This window comes from Paramormyrops kingsleyae, chromosome 18 (assembly GCF_048594095.1).
Source record: "Paramormyrops kingsleyae isolate MSU_618 chromosome 18, PKINGS_0.4, whole genome shotgun sequence".
Taxonomy (NCBI): Eukaryota; Metazoa; Chordata; class Actinopteri; order Osteoglossiformes; family Mormyridae; genus Paramormyrops; species Paramormyrops kingsleyae.
The window spans coordinates 20,966,214-20,982,441 of record NC_132814.1 but is presented as its reverse complement, the minus strand read 5'-3'; the positions used below and the strand labels follow the sequence as shown (position 1 = coordinate 20,982,441).

Sequence of the window (16,228 nt, the reverse complement as noted above, 5' to 3'; positions counted from 1 at the left end):
TTCTGTAGGCAGCCCCCCATTAAGCCCCCTGACCGTTTCTTTCTCAGCGTAAGCAGTTCCGAGAAGAACCAGGCGAGGGAGGCGGATTGGTCCGACGACGAGCAGCCCACGGGCTACTCAGCCAACGACGGCAGCGATGGTGCCAGCTGCTACGATGAAGAGGCGGGGGGTGGCAGCAGGGGCCGGGCGGTGCGCGTGCGGGCGCTCTACGACTACGACGGCCAGGAGCAGGATGAGCTGACCTTCAAAGCTGGTGAGGCCTCAGCCTGTGCAGACATATCCCACAATGCACTGCCGGCCATGCGTCATGCAGCCAATAAGAGGGAGAGGGCTAGACATGTGACTGAAGCTGACAGCCCATCAGCAGCGGCATTCATCCCCATCCAAACCACATATTTGTATGGGGGGCCCCAAGGCTTTAAAGCAGACGTCCCAGAAGTCTGTGTGGTATCCCCCCCCCCAGTATAGCACAGCACATTAACAGGACATCCCTGTCTCCCTCCACACAGGTGAGGAGTTCACCAGGATCGAGGACGAGGACGATCAGGGCTGGTGTAAAGGTCGCCTGGACAGTGGCAAGACGGGCTTGTACCCAGCCAATTACGTGGAGCCCATCTAGCTTCCTGTGTGGAGGAGGACACCTGATTGGAGGCAGCTGAGACTGTGTGGTCCAATCATAGCCAGGAACTGAGCAGCAACATTTCCCCCTGCCTGACAAAAGCTCCAAGCCGACATAATCAATCACAGCATTAGCAATTAAAAAAAGGTCTACTTTTCCGGTATCAGCGACGCTTGGGGTGGGGGAGGGGTGTGGAGGGCTCATGCAAGTATTTAATTGACCACTTGTGAATATCAAAGCAAATGCAAGGACTTGTTTTTGCATCTTTGTGTAGCCGTGATCGATACGAGTTTCGTGCAGCTGTGCGTCCTGCTGTAATGTGAGTATCATGTACCCAGTGCCGCCTGTTTCCACGGCGACGTGTGACTCCTGCATGGGTCATCCTGCCAAGCTGCATTCCCTTCCTGTCACATGGTTTCCCTCCCATTAGCATTGCAGGGGCCTTACCCTTCCTGGGGGGGGTGTTTGACCGTGGCTTGTCTGTCCTGGTTCCCAAGCGCACCTTACAGAGATGGCACACAGCCCTCATAATGGGGGGGGGGGGCAAGCATAATTGGTTCTAGCTGTTTTTGGAAACAGGCCAGTGGCGATAGCTGTGAAAGGAGCCCCTTAGCTCCTCTTCCTCCTGCTCCTCCTTCTGTCCTCCTCTTCCACTCCCATTTCCCCATTTGCTTCCCATTTGGGGGGAAGCTGGGGGGTTTCCTGAAGCCAAACTGAGCCCATTAGCATGGTCCCCCACCCCCCCGTATATGGTCATTCCTCCTGGCCATGCCCTGGTCACGTGTTCTCCATGCCTGTGTCACACGTCACGTGTGAACTGTGTGTGGGAGAAGCTTCATCCACATGCCCGGCCGGTAAACATGCGATCAGCACCTGCAGGAGACGACGCAGGGCCTCACAAACCATAATACACACAGCGGCACCTGACGCACATCATGCGAGCTAAAAGCTTGTTCTGCGGCGACTCTGTGCGTCACTGGGACCCTGTGACCCCAAGGGTTTGCTTACCATCTCTCCCACCACAGTCCCTGTAAGTTTGTCCTCAAAAGTTCCACTCTGCAAAATGACAAATTCACCGACAACACCTGAGGGAGCACAGACAATATCATTCATGCAATATATATGCAGTAACTATGTTTATGACGTAACACTTGTATTTATTTCATTTTTCCCTAATTCTGAGACTTAAATCTTAAATTTTTGAGCTAGAAACTTTAAGGATAGGATCAGACCTTATTACATTATGTTTACTGTTTGATTTCCATAGTAGATTAAGCTTCTAACTTAGCAGGAAATGAACATGGTGATTGATCATGCCTGAGACTTATTATTCTTAACAGAACCATTAGCCTGCCCAATGCGACCCCCCCCCCCCCCCCCCAACCACAAGAGAAGGGTGTGGGGGTTATGTTTGCAATGAAAAAAGAGGGGAAGGCAGGAGGCCATGATCCTCTGGGGAGGTGAGGGTGTACACGATATTTATATATACAATATATCAGGCTTAGTGGGGATTTGAACACATCACCATCTGTCAGGGTATTCGTCTTAGGAAAAATCTTAATATAGTCGATTCTAGGGACTCCCACCCTCGTTTATACACAAACACTCACGCGCCTACTCTTTCTGGAATAACACATCGTCCTTACATGTACAAACCGTGCACATTTCGCGAGAGCAGAGACATCTATGTTACCATCGGACAGAAATGTGTCCGTTTGTGCATGTGACGAAAACCGTGTAGAAGAGCAGCGGTGTGACGAAGGGACCCGTGTCCGACTCCATCATGTATGTATGTTATTTTACTAGCGACGGCGGCAGAATTGCGCTTTATGACGTATATATGGCGTATGTAACTTAAAGGACAGATTATATCGTAATTGTAACTGTGTGAAGCTAACAATGAAGTCGGATTATAAGTGAGCATTTAAGAAAGGTGCAAACGTACAAATACATATATATTTTTATGCTTATTTTTCTTCTGTTTGTCAGGGGTCGGTGGGGGTGATAAAATGTTGTGAATACTAAATTTTATGATTACAAATGAAGTATGTATGTTTAGATTTATCCCCAACATGGTGTCCTGTCTGTTTATTTAAAGATTTTTTACACTCAACGGAAAGGTTTTACTACATATTGCGATTATTACAGTCTACGTTCAAATCGGTATGTGACAAATTTCCGTATTAATATTTCCAGGAACATTCCCACCACTTTTGGCCCTGTGTTATTCTGCCATCTACTGGCCATTGAACTAAAGTACAAGGCGAAAACAAACATACTCGTGGCTCCACCCAAACTGCCTCCTCCCACTGTGTGTACGACACCCGGAATTCTGCAATTGCAGTTCACAACCACTTAGGAGTCACTGTTTGCCAGCTTCACGTAATTTAAACGTTACCGGCGATATGCGATACATCTGCAAACTCAACAAGACTCCAAAAACAGAGGTTAAATTCATTTCCCCTATAAAAAAAATCTATCTCTCTCACTGCCCCGATGTTCATATGTCCCATCTTAGAATAAAGTGATGTCACCATTAGAAATGCCTGTATGCATGTCCTTCTAAGGGAGAGCCGTTGGACCCCTGAGCCGTCTGTGCAAGTCTGCTTAGCTGAGCATCCAATTGAAGAATATAGGAATACATAATATGGTTCTCAGCTAACTGACCTGGTTGATAAATTGTTAATAAATGAATCCATCTGTAAGTATGTGACGTATCGGGGATTAGGGTGACGCAAACACAAATAAAGTTGGAGATCCTAAATCATCATTCATTTTAAAAGCAAAGCTAATATTTAACTATGACTAATGAATGACTTAAATGCATTTCGGTAATGCACTGTGAGGGCAGCGGTGTTTCCAGGACCCTTACGAGGATCGAAGAGCCGAAGGAGCAGATTTGCTAGCCTGTACTGAGACTTACAGACCTGCGGTACCTGCGTGCACAGCCGAACATATAAAAACCGAGTTAAAGTTTCCCCAACTCCTGTCCTAATCCGGTCCTTTTATTTCCAGATTTTCATTCTTGGCCGCTGATTCAAATAGTTAATTTACACCACCATACATTCAGTCATCTTCCATAATCATTTATCCAACAGATATTCACGCACACAGGCAGGCAAATACTTCCACAGAAATGCACCCAGGATTTACGGAGTAAATGCACGCGACACAGCAATGGCATGCAACATTCATGCACACAATATAAATATATTACATTTAACAGAGTAATATTTCTACAAAATCGTTTTATTCACTATATAGTTACAAGGCGTAAAGAACAGCGGTAATAAAGAATTATAACTGAAAAATATTTCAAACCTTAAAGACAGTTTATCAGGTAAAACAAGTATGCAAATGAAGTTATGGAAAAGTTGGGTGACATATTAAGAAAGTACTAAAGAGTACTAAATGAGAGTGTGACTTAAAGATTTGTACGTAATTGCATGTTATTTACACAAAAACGGGAGTTTTGTTCATTCGTGAAGAAACCGTCATGTTTCATCGGCTTCGTCAATTTATTGCACGGATTAAACTGGCACTTTGGTCTGACATTAACATGATTATATGAAGGGTTTAACTTTTTTAAAAACATCGACCCGATTTTCAGATTCTTTCTGACCCGCTGGATCTAAGGAATGGTCCGATAAAGTGCTCTTAATCCTTACTTAATTTTCAGCATTTTTATATGCTACAGGGTCTTGATTGCGCCTCCACCTTCCCACAGAGATTCGGTGCCCAGTTCAAACCCCAAAGTGAGGCCCCTAAAAACCACGACCCCTAGCGGCCCATAGCCAGGGGGTAGATAAGGGGAAGTGGGACAATGTTGACATAAGTATGGTGGCGATGATGGATAAAGACCTCGGAGGAAACGCCTGTTTGAGCCTCTGGCCGAAAGCCGTCGGGGGTTATAAATAAAACCTATATTTACTGTACCGATACGCATCGCAGATTACCGTAATATACCCGCAGCGCTCGCAAATTTACCGTGCTATACAGAAAAATGGCGCATTTAAACAATAAACGGGACGAAAAGTGGTTGCTTCGCATAAATAAATTAGAACTGTTTTTAGGTTGTTGTCTAAAAATATCCACGGCTGTAGTATGTAGCATTTTACATTTTTGGTGTCAAGAATGATATATTAATTTTTCAATGATATATTCAAATATGATCATATTTAAGTTGTGCATTATCACGGTGCTTGTCCAACAGCAAATTTTTAACGAGGAGAGCTATAAGGTGCATGACCAGAGAATCGCCATGCAATCAAAAATCTTGAGGCAAACACTCGAGGATTATTAAATAGTTGGAGCAACACTAATAAATGGCATTTTCAGAAATAAAAATAGCGGCTTTAAAAGTCGCTGAAATAGAAAGACAGAATCCCTATACACTGTGCACCTAATTACTGAAAACGGGGGAAATTGTAAACATAAGTAACTATAACAGGCAGATAATGCGAATATACGGTAAAGGCAGTCTGTGGTCGTCACTTTTCCTGGCGTCTCTGCTTGTCCAGCATCGCGATTTGACCTTTCGGATGCGGCAGCAGGTGAGTGGTCGGGCAGTGCGTTCCAGGCTCTGCTGAATGCGGATCTTTGGGGTGTATGTGTGTGACGTCATCCTGGGAAGTCTGAGCGAACCAATGGGCGGAGCCCACCGCCCGCAGCCTCTGACCAGCAGTAGCACATCCATAACCCGAAGCACATGCCCTTTTCCCCGCTGGCCCCTCACTGCCGCCTTGCCCTTCATACTGGATGCACAAACTGGTAGACCAGTCTCTGGGACACGTCGGGCTTGCGGATGATGCCCTTCTTGTAGTACTGGCGGATGGAGCGGCTCAGCTTATCGTAGTTCATGGCCGGCCGGTTCTTGCGGATCCCCCACAGCCGCGCCACGTGGGCGGAGTCTTCGATTTTGAAGATGCCTGTGGGGGAAGATGGCAGGTCGTGAGGTCACGTGTGTGGCATTCACCCCCCCCCCCCCCCCCCCCCGCCCCCTCCTTCTCCCAGGTCTGTGGCATTCACCGCCCCCCCACCCCCCCCCCTTCTCCCAGGTCTGTGGCATTCACCCCCCCCCCCCACACACCTTTCTCCTTGTTGAGCCAGCGGATACAGCGGCCGTAGCTGTGGGGCTTCAGCAGTAGCTCCCGCAGAAACTGCCACAGGTGGATGGGCTGTCCCGAACAGGAGGAGTCTGCCTCTGACCACAGATCCTCCGTACCTGCAGGGGGCGACAGAGTGAGCATGGGGTGGGTCACGGTGGGCAGGCAGGTCTGGCGATGCCAAGTCACAGAGTCACTCACACTAGCTGGCAGACAGACTGAGCCTGATAGAGGGGACACATCACATTCTCTCCTTACCGTTCAACTTGTCTGATGGAGAACATCGCTCCTTCATCCAAGCAGCTGGACATGGAAACAGAGGACAGCGTTAACCCTGATGGTTTACTGAGTATTTAAACGGAGTGACTGTTTAACTCGTACTCACATACTGAGCCTGAGAGTTCAGAGGTGAATCACACACGCCCCCACCAGCCCCTGAACCTCTATCCTCTGTGGGTTTGTGCCAGATACTCTCCAGAAGGCTCATCTCAGGCGTACCTGACTTCCAGATGTCCAGGTGGGCGTAGAGGACGTCGCCACACTGCAGGGACCGCTGCCTGAAGTCGTCTTCACTCATGGCGCAGAGGTCCTTTCCGGAGAGATCCTGGAAAGCCCTGCCCACCTGGGGCAGCCTGTACAGGTGCTCCGTCCACAGCACCCACTTCTGGACATTTCCAGGGTTCCACTCCATGGGGTCTGAGGAGGCGGGGTGGGGGGGGGGTTTAGATGAGCCTTGCTTGATTCATTATGGTGTTGCCGGCAGGGGTGGGCTCACCATAAGGCAAGGTTAGGCAGCTGCCTGGGTCACCCGAAAAACTAGAGAGCCCATGAAGTCATGATCATTTAAATTACAGCAATAAGTCTGTTATTGGCATTTCTCTGGATAGGCGCAGCTGCCCCCCAGCCCCGGCTGTAATGGACTATTCCTACTTTAAGACTTTAATTCTACCCGACTTTCTTTTCAGTCTGGCTTCCGGTTGTTTCACTGTCAAGTGAACGGCACAAAGTAGCCTGACAGAAAAAGACAACGATGCAAAGATATAAGACTAACATTACATCTCCCATGTCTTTGATAATATCCCTCTACAGTGTTAGACAAGTTGTGGCTAAGTTCAAGAGTAACCTTAGCCTCAGGGGCAAAGGGAGGTATAGACTATCCTTGGCTACAGTCTAGAGTCACGGGAAAAAAAGGAAACACATTCTCTTCTTAAATTTGGCAGATTGATCCACTGGCATTATACCCCCATCCCCATAACAAATTGTACCGAAAGCTGCCTACCTAAGCGGTAAGTTTAACCACTGGCACCTGTACTTTGTTTAGCTTATTATTGATGTTCCATTGTTTTTCATTCCCTCTCATTTCTCTTTTGACTCTAGAAATAGGCCCCCTTGTGGCCCCTAACCCATGTCAGCCTAGGGCCCCCTGAGAAGTTTTCCACTGCACTAGGTACCGTACTTTTGGTACTTCAAAAAACTTCTTTGTCATGTTAGTTTTCCACTGGCATAAAAATGGGTACTGCCGCTGAATGACATCACATGAGAGACATGAGGCATTTTGTACTGAATTCTAAAAATGGCAGTAGGGATTGTCGCATGTAATTCTCACATCACAAGGACTGCGATAGCCGGCTTGGTTGAGATCAGGCTTTTTCATATCGTCTTCCTGTCCAGACATTATAGTTTTATGGGTTTAAGTTTCACTAAAACATTTACAGGAAACAGAACTTAGGAATCTTTGCAATTTTCATGTTTATTCCTTTTCAAGATCATCTAGTATATGTTTAAAAATCAGTTGAAAGTCTACCTCCGCTGCTTTTGCATAAGCGCTGCATGCATTCTCCAAGACAATTATAATAATTTTTATCCTTGCTGTTTAAATCACTCCTAGACAGATCTATGAGAAATTTATTTTAAATTCCATTTTTGCTTTATAAATATTCCAATATTTATTATAGCAAAATCTCCATGTGATACTATGCAGCCGTAGCACATCATAAAAGATACTTTTTTATTTCTTGTCATGTCAGCCTGATCTTGTTCCAACCAGATCGCAGTTAAAGCTTGGGTCTCTTCATTTGTCCACACATACATTATTGCTGCTTTTTTTTTACTTGTTTATCATAGTTTTCTGACTGTAACTTTGTAACCTTTTTCAGTTCAGCAGTTGTATTGTGTTCAGAGGCAAAGAAAGCATTTGCAAGTCCCACCCCAAAGTACCAAAAATATACCCCAGCTGGTCTGGCACTTTAGGTACCGCTCTGTTTGGTACTAGAACTCAACTGGAAGTCAATGGAAAAGGGAAATCACCGAAAGTACTGTACCAAAAGTACGGTACCTGGTTTGGTGGAAAAGCGCACTTAGACAGTGCTCACATCACGGTTCCCATCACAGCTGAGGTTAGACAAACAGGGATGTGAGAGTGTTATTGTTTTAAAATGATAAACTCTTTTGTTTGACTGTATCAGGTATCTTATGCAGTGTGGGGGGGTGCATTTTCGCAGAAGTGCCAGTTTCCCTCCTGCATTTCTTAATGAGGCTTGCAAGTGTCAACTGAAAGTGAACGCGTGAACGGCGAGAATGTCAACAAAGGCATTTGCACAGGGCGGTGCCGCTCCTGCTCCGCTCCGGGATGCCTAACCCTAACCCTAACCCTAACCCTCTGGGGCCCCCTGCTGCTCCTGCTCCGCTCCGGGATGCCCTCTGGGGCCCCCTGCCGCTCCCAGGGTTTAGCGGAAAGTCATAAAATAAAAAACCTAGAATGCAAACAGGAACGCCCCCCAAGATGGCCGCTGGGCCCGGTCTGTCCAGGGGAGCTTGCCGTCAGTGGGGCCCTGCCCCCCCCCCCCAGCTTGTGCTGCTACGCAAAGGAGGACCGTCCCTTAGCCTGCTGCTCCTCTCTTTCTTTCTGTGCTGTTGTGCTGTGCTGCCCGCGTGCCAGCGTGTGGCGCTGTGACTCGTGTGGCGCTGTGACTCGTGTGGCGCTGTGACTCATGTGGCTCAGCACTTTATCTGTAGGGTTTCCACATGTTTGACTGGGATTCCCTCATACACAGTCATGCTGTTATTCTGAACCAGAGAGCCAGCCCCCCCCCTCGTGTAGGGCGGCTGCACATACCAGGGTTGATGTTGAGCAGCTTGCAGGCCGTCTCGATGTCCTTCAGCACCTCGCCCACCACCATGCTCTGCACCTGCTCCAGCGAGCGCTCCTCCACCTGCGCGTCCAGGCCGGGCGGCAGTCCCAGGCCCTGGCTGTCGATGACGGGGCACTGCTCCGGCTCCTTCCGCGGCTCCGCCTTCATCAGCCAGGTCGCATCCTCCGCCAGGAGCATGTCGAAGCACGGCAGGTAGAGTCCCGGCAGGCGCTCGGCGCCAGGGTGCAGCCCACGGGCACGCTTGGCATCATCCGGGTCCCAGGCCTGCGGCGGCTCACCGTCCCGCTCTAGGATGGCCAGGGACCCCTCACCTAGACCTGCGCGGCCCGAGTGCAAGGAGCTGACCCCCAGGCCCCCGTCACGGCTCCCCATGGCCACGGCTGCCCTGTATGGGGGGGGGGCACTTTGATTAGTCAGGTGGAGAGATCGGGATGGGGGTGGGCAGAGCGGGAGGGCATGCTGGTGGTGATCAGCCCAGCACGACCTACAGCTACTTGAATAATCATTAACAAATAAATAAATGACCTGTTCCCGAATGAGCGTCGGATACATGGGGGCTGGCAGGGCGTCCGATTTCTGAGATCAGTATCACCGGGAATAGCTTTATTCGCTTCTTGAACTCTCCCGATAGCCTTCACTAGACGTTAGCAAACCTTGCCTAGCCGTTCAGACGGCAGTGACGCTAACACAGACCCTGTCCCACCGAGCGCAGTCCGTCATATTCACCTGTCAGAACGTCAGAAGGGAAATATGCAAAAATGCAGCAGGAGACGCGAACCAGGTCAGACTGCCTGAGCAGATAGTTCACAAAGTTTGAATCTCGGTAAAAGACACGGTACCTCGTGGAGAGCAGCTCTCACGGGCCTGCGGCAGTCTGCTAGCCGTCTCTGCGGGCAGGAGGAGGTCTCTCAGCGCTGACTACTGGCCCAGCTGATCCCCAGTTGTTGTGCCGAGGAGTTCAGCTTGCGAAATGGACTCTAGGATGTGTTTTTGCCAAACAGGCTAAGTTTTTATGGACTCAAGTCAAGCCTTTATCAAAGGCTCCAAGGAGATATGGGAAAGTGGGCTTGGATTTAGCGCTTGGAGGTTAGGGGCAGGGGGTCAGTGAGCCATTTGGGACGGACGCCGCTAACTGGATTTCACTGAGTCTCTTACTTGTGGGTCAGTAGCTGCTAATAGTGGCCAGGGCAGCGTGGTCATTGCCGATTCAGGCCTGGCTGATATGTGCTGCATGGTTCCTTTGCTCTGTCCCACACCAACACTCTCCTGGCTCCTCAGTTACCTTGAATCATGGATTTTTAATCAAACAAAACACAGACCACACAATGGGACAGGCATGAGGCTCATGGACACACGTGAGGTCAGGGACACGCATGAGGCTCACGGATACACGTGAGGCTCCAGGACAGGCGTGAGGCTCTGGGACACGTATAATGCTCAGAGACACGTGAGGCTCTGGGACAGGTGTGAGGATCTGGGACACGCATGACGCTCAGAGACACGTCTGAGGCTCAGGGACACGCGTGGGGCTCAGGGACAGGTGTGAGGCTCAGGGACACGCGTGGGGCTCAGGGACAGGTGTGAGGCTCAGGGACACTCGTGAGGCTCAGGGACATGAATGAGGCTCAGGGACAGGAATGAGGCTCAGGGACAGGCTTGCTGGATTACAGGCCACTCAGGTCGCCTTAACTTCTCCAGACTGTCTGAGTGCATTGGTTACGTATCTAATGTATGGTTAGATACTCATTTTTTGTTTTTTTGAAAACCTGGTATTTTAAATTTAAATTAACTATAAACTTTCATTTTCTGCATGGATTTCTGAACCCCATGCTTTATGCAGCATTTACTTATCAGTAGCCTGTTTACACAGGATGACGGTAAAGCATTAGCATTAATGACTCTCCTAAAGGAAGCTATTTGGAATCTGAGCCCGGGACACTGGCCGTCTGGCTGAGGACGTCAGCCCATAAAGCTTCAGGCTGGTTATTTGCCTTGCGTGCATCTCCGTGCCCTGGCAGACATATGTCATACGGGCAGCTTTAAAACGGCAGCAGGTTTCCAGAGAAGCCTGATAAGGAGAGGGTCACCACAGCCACACGGCAGGTAGACAAGCTGGTCCACAGCTGGAGATGCTGCGGAGCCCCTCCCTCTTGTTTCTGCTCTGCCAGGCAGGGGCCTTAAGGACACAGCCTGTTGCCTGTTGGCGTGTCGCTCAGTGGGTTAGGCCTCTTTGTTTATGAGCGGCAGGTTGTAGGTTTGAGTCCCATGCTTGGCAAAACACCTGCATTTCTGTTGGACCCTTGAGCAAGGCCCTTAAGGTTAGCCCACCCTAAAGTTCTCTGTGGTGCCGGGTGTGCGGCTAACTGTGCACTCAGGAGGCAAATTTCACTTCTTCCTTTATATGTGTGTGTGTGGCTAACAAAAGCAAAGCATGATGGGACATGTGAAAACAAATGCATTCCTATTTACCTGTACTTGTACAAGTGGTGAACAAAGTTTAATTTCATTCTCAGGCTGGCAGGTCTGATCAGGGAGTGGGTGCTTCATAGAGGAGAGGAGCTCCTGCTTTTCGGGAAATGATCTGAAGCAGGACGTCCTTTCAGGAGTAATGCGGGGCGGAAGGGATGCCTGTGTGAGATACAGCCGACCCTGACACATGCTGTGGGTAACCCCGGGTCTGAGCCGGGCTCTTTGAAGCCTCCCCCAGGAAATGAAGCTGCCGCCCTCCCCAAACAAACTGAGACGCCCACCGTCTCATCCCTCTTTCATCCCCCCCCCCCCCCCACCCAAATAAGGCCCGGCCGATTGTTGTCCTCCCTGGTTTATCCAGAATGAGATTAAGGGGGCAGTAAGTACTCTGTCCTGCGACAGCTTGCACTAAACCCGTTACTCCGGCAAATGTGGCCATTTATATTTTTTTTCGGGGGGGGGGGGGAAGACTGGTGGACTGAGATGCAAACAGCCTCTTCAGGGAGGATTAAAGCCCCGACTGATCTCTAAATGAGTTTGCTTAAGCCTCTGATATTCATTTTAAGGGAATTAGGGGCTGCCCCCCACTTCCTCTGCAGCCTGCCTCCAGTAAATGGGGGGGGGGGCACAGCATGAGACTGGGGTTAATTTCATAGGTGCCCCCCCAGTCCTGCTGTTGCCTCCTGCCATCATTCACAGCCTAAATGCTCATTTAATTCCTGTAACCTTTTTTAAAGACTCATTACATTTACCAAGCTGACTCTTTTGTCTACCTTAACATGCATTTTTGAGCAACCAGGATCAGACAGTCCCTGGAACAACTGAGGGTTAAGGGCTTTGCTCAGGGTCCCAACTGTGACATCACCCTGCTGAGACTAGGATTGAAACCTGCGACCTTCTGATCACGGACATATAGTCCCAGCCGGCTGCTAGCTCCTCAGAATGGGTGACCGGCACCCGTGCAGAGCTGGCCGTGTGGCTGTTTGCTGTCTGCCCCCAGCTGATCTTCTGGTTTTGCTTCTGGGTCGTGGTGGTTATCAATTCCAGGGAATCTGAAACCACAGAGACTGCCCTTCAAGCGCCCCTCCCCCACACCTGCCACCAGGAAGTGACATCGCGTGTTGCGGTACACTGGCTGCTCCTGGCTTTCTCCTGGGTCATTTCCAGCATGTTTTTCTAAGGGGTGGCTGGCTCACGTTCCTGCGTAAGACCAGATCAGGAGGGAGCCTGTGTGCGCATGGTGGGGGGGGGGGGGGGGGGGTACACTCTGAGTCAGCTGCAGCGGGTTTTGACCTGCTGCGTGTTTTGTTACTAATGGCTAACCGGCCAGGGTGGCCCTGAGACTTCAGATTGTTACCCCCCCCCCACACACACCTACCTCCTGCTGTTAGCTGACATGAAATAACAGTGGCCAAACTTCCTCCTCCTTCCCTGTGGCAGCCTCCCCCCCCCCCCCCCCACTGGCTCGGCCTCTTGCTGAGGGCCGGGGGAGGGTGGGCTTACGGTGTCATAATGAGTGAGCGTTTACAGGGAAGTGCTGGTAGAACTGGTGGAGCAGAAGGAGAAGATGCTGCATGGATAAAGGGACCAGGGTGGGGGGCTGGGGGTCTCCCACTGCTGTGCGAGAGGCGGCAAAAGTCACAGCTTCATCTTTTCTTGCCCATCGGTGTTCCCCCAGGTTGTTGGTTCAAAACCCGACATCAGCAGAGTGATGTCTCCATTGGGCCCCTGAACAAAGCCCTTATTCCCTGTTTTTACAAGGACTGTCTGACTCTGCTTTCTCAGAAATGCGTCGCTTTGGATAAAATGGATGTATGTAAATTATGCTTCACACACCTGCTTGTTGGCAGCGGTTCTACGCTAATGCCTTGAATCTCTTTGTCTGATCTTGTCCTTAAGTGTCCCTAAGTGTCCTCATTTGACAAGCTGATGGGTCCTTGTGCTCCCTGATTAAATCTGACTTAGGCAAAGCAGTGCGATGCACCTGTGACTCTGGAGAAGCAGGAATGAACAGGTGTCCCATGTGACTCACTTTCTGGGGAAAGCCCAGGTGACTTGCACCCATGTTTGGTCCTGCCCCAAAGCAGCGCGATGCCCCCCCCCCCCCCCATTCACAGTGAAGCTGCTCATACGATCCTTTGCGAAACTCATTATATTTGCATGTTGTTTACATTGCACTGTTTTTACATATTTATTGTCACAATTATACTTGTATGTATCATCCTATTGATTTATGGCATAGTTGTACTGTGTTTTCAGTGCCTTCATTTGTATTTCTGTTTAATTTGTGTCTAAATGTGTTTAATTTGTGTTTAATTTGTGTTTAATTTGAGTTTACCGGGAGCCGTTACGGACATGCAGAGTGAGGTTTTCATTGCACAGTGTGACTGTTTTTTTGTTCCTTTTCAAAAGCTGGTGACCGTAACACCCCCCCCCCCCCCAGATGTTTTGGGGTTTGAGAACCACATGAAGAACCACAAGGTCCTGGAAAGTACCCCCCCCCCCCTCAGACTCTGCAGTGACAGTTTTAGGTTCTCTAGTGACAGTTTTCCCCTTTCCTGAGAATAGTTGTCGTGGCTGTTTTAGCCAGAAGCCTCAGTGGGGTGGGAGGGGGGGGGGGCTAAATCCAGCAAATTCAAATAATATGCAAAACGCCCCCCTCCTCCCCACACACACCCCGGGCAGGAATGTGACCCCCCCTGCTAAATCTCATCCAGCATCTTCCATACAGTCTCTCCACCTCTGGTGACAGTTTGGTGATTTTTTGCAGCTGGACAGTGCTGAAAGTCGACCATCGTGGTGACTCCCGTGAGTGACCTAACACCCACGGCATCGCTCCCCAGCACAGAGGCCGCCCCTAGCAGGCCTGTGAGGTTTGTGGTAGTTACAGGCAGCTTCCTGTGATCAGCCTTGTTCTGGTGGGTCTTCCTTGCTCTGAATCTGAAACCCTGCCGGACCATTCATGGTCATGATGGACAGTGGAACCCCTTCAGTCCTGCAGTTTGTGGACCTCGCTAGCCTAGTCAACTCAATATTAGCATCAAGCCATGGATTTCTGGGGTTCTCAATACCACAGACACTACTGAGTCTGTCTGCATTGCGTGCCTCCCAAACGAGTCTGTACACTGCCTGGTGGGCTGGATGGCTGGAGTCACAGCCCGTAATATCAGCTGTCATTTCCCCCCTGAGTCTGTTAATCAGTCACAAAGCCATTGACTTGAATGCTGGCACTGCAGTCTATCACGCTGGATCAAAATTTAATTAGAAGACGCTTATCCAAGGTGACAAGTGTTTTTGACAAAGCAGGGACAGCTAGTCCCTAGAACAATTGGTGATTAAGGGTTTTGTTCAAGGGCCCAAAAGGGAAACCACTCTGCCGAACTTGGGATTTGAACCACCAACCTTCTGATCTCAGGCACAGCATAATAACCCACTGAGCATCCCTCTTACTGTCAGGTCTGACCTCCTGGGCAGTCATGCTGCACTTTATCACCTATTTAGCCAGTATGCTGTACGGGGGCATAAAATAAAAACACAATCCTGCAGATCCCCCCCCCCCCCCCTGCACCTAGCGGAGTCTGATCCCACCTGGCCAGTCCACATTCCTGCCGGGATGTAAGGAATCATAGCGGCAGTCCTGGAGCACATTCCTACCTTAGCGGATCCTCGTTTGACTTGTATCCGTTGGTAGCTGTTGCTGGTGTGTGTCCGCGGCCCGTCCGTGGGTATGAAGTCGTGTCCCCGGTGTGCAGGCTGGCTTCCAGGCCGTGCGGTCGTGACCCTGTGAGGACCCGGTGCGCGGGCTGGCTCCCTGGAATACCCCGCCTGTGGAGGTTCAGCGACGCGCCTGGCTCCCGAGGCTGTGGGGGCGTGAGGCGCCTGTCATTCTCGGCTTATCGACGAGTCCCCGGGTGCGGAGGGTGTGTCTGCGCACGCCTGTGTGTGCGTGTGTGTGCCGTGCACTGAAGGAATGCCTATCCCACACACTCCCCTATTTATAAGGAGGCCCTATTTACCTGAGCAAACACGCTGTGTGTGACTGTCTGTGCCAGGGGCGTTTCTCATTACTCTAATGACTCGACCCCCCCGTTTGTGCCTCCGCCCCCCCACCCCCCAGCCACCAACCCCTGCCCCCATGGCCTGACCCATATGATGGAAGGCACAGAGTCGTCGTCGCTGCAGCATTTCTCATCCTGAGGCATCCCCTCTGCCCCAGTTGCTGGCAGCAGAGCTAGCCCCCCCCCCCATGACCCCCACCGCGATGCCCATACTCATCCCATTGAGTGATTCGTGAATGAAATCGCTCCCCGGTTTATGAATGATAGGAGCTGTTTGTGGGTTGGGATTTGCATAGCGGCATCCTACTGCCACCTCGCACGCTCTCAGGTAAGCCCACATTTGCTTATGGGATTTAGCCTCTATCAGATTCATGAGGGGCTGTATAATGTGGGCCTGTGATTTATAAATACTAATGAAATGGCAAGGAAAGGACCCCCCCCCTTCTGCCTCAGGGACTGAAGCCCATCATTGTCACATTGGGGACTGGAGCCTGTCACTGTCATGGCGGGGACCGGAGCCTGTGACCATCACGGCGGGACCCTTGGCCTGTCTCTGTCATTTTGCTTCACTTTAGGAGGAGGAAGAGACAGGGGTTAGGCCCTAAATCTGGCCCCATCAGATTCACAGATTATGTGCGGTATGTGTGGTCATCACCTCCAATGGGTTTCACTCACCAATCATCAACCCAAACAATGAACGATCTCTTACTTTATTTATTCTGTGGTCATCAAGCATGCATTACTGCTGCACAGTCAAAGCAGTGCTCTGAGCTGGAGAGCAGAGCCCATGGTGTTGGGGTGTCCTGTGGGTCCTGCAATCTGCAC

The 16,228-nt window shown here is 50.2% G+C and overlaps 2 protein-coding genes across 2 annotated transcripts in view; one reads left to right on the top strand and one right to left on the bottom strand.

The window, feature by feature from the left end:
* The window catches only part of LOC111837118 (protein kinase C and casein kinase substrate in neurons protein 1-like), a 33,998-nt gene extending 32,006 nt beyond the window's left edge, over positions 1-1,992 (top strand). Inside the window, exons 9-10 of the mRNA XM_023798952.2 lie at positions 48-253; positions 510-1,992. Of these exons, the coding sequence (XP_023654720.2) occupies positions 48-253; positions 510-619 (316 nt within the window). The 3' untranslated portion in view covers positions 620-1,992. The remainder of the gene's footprint in view (positions 1-47; positions 254-509) is intronic.
* A 1,672-nt stretch (positions 1,993-3,664) lies between these two features.
* spdef (SAM pointed domain containing ets transcription factor) lies at positions 3,665-15,296 on the bottom strand. Its single transcript, XM_023798956.2, has 6 exons — positions 15,000-15,296; positions 8,840-9,261; positions 6,223-6,420; positions 5,983-6,027; positions 5,709-5,843; positions 3,665-5,547 (listed from the first exon to the last, which is right to left on the bottom strand). Exons 2-6 carry the CDS (start codon positions 9,246-9,248, stop codon positions 5,369-5,371), a joined length of 966 nt encoding a protein of 321 aa, XP_023654724.1. The 5' UTR covers positions 9,249-9,261; positions 15,000-15,296; the 3' UTR covers positions 3,665-5,368.
* Between the last annotated feature and the right edge of the window lie 932 nt (positions 15,297-16,228).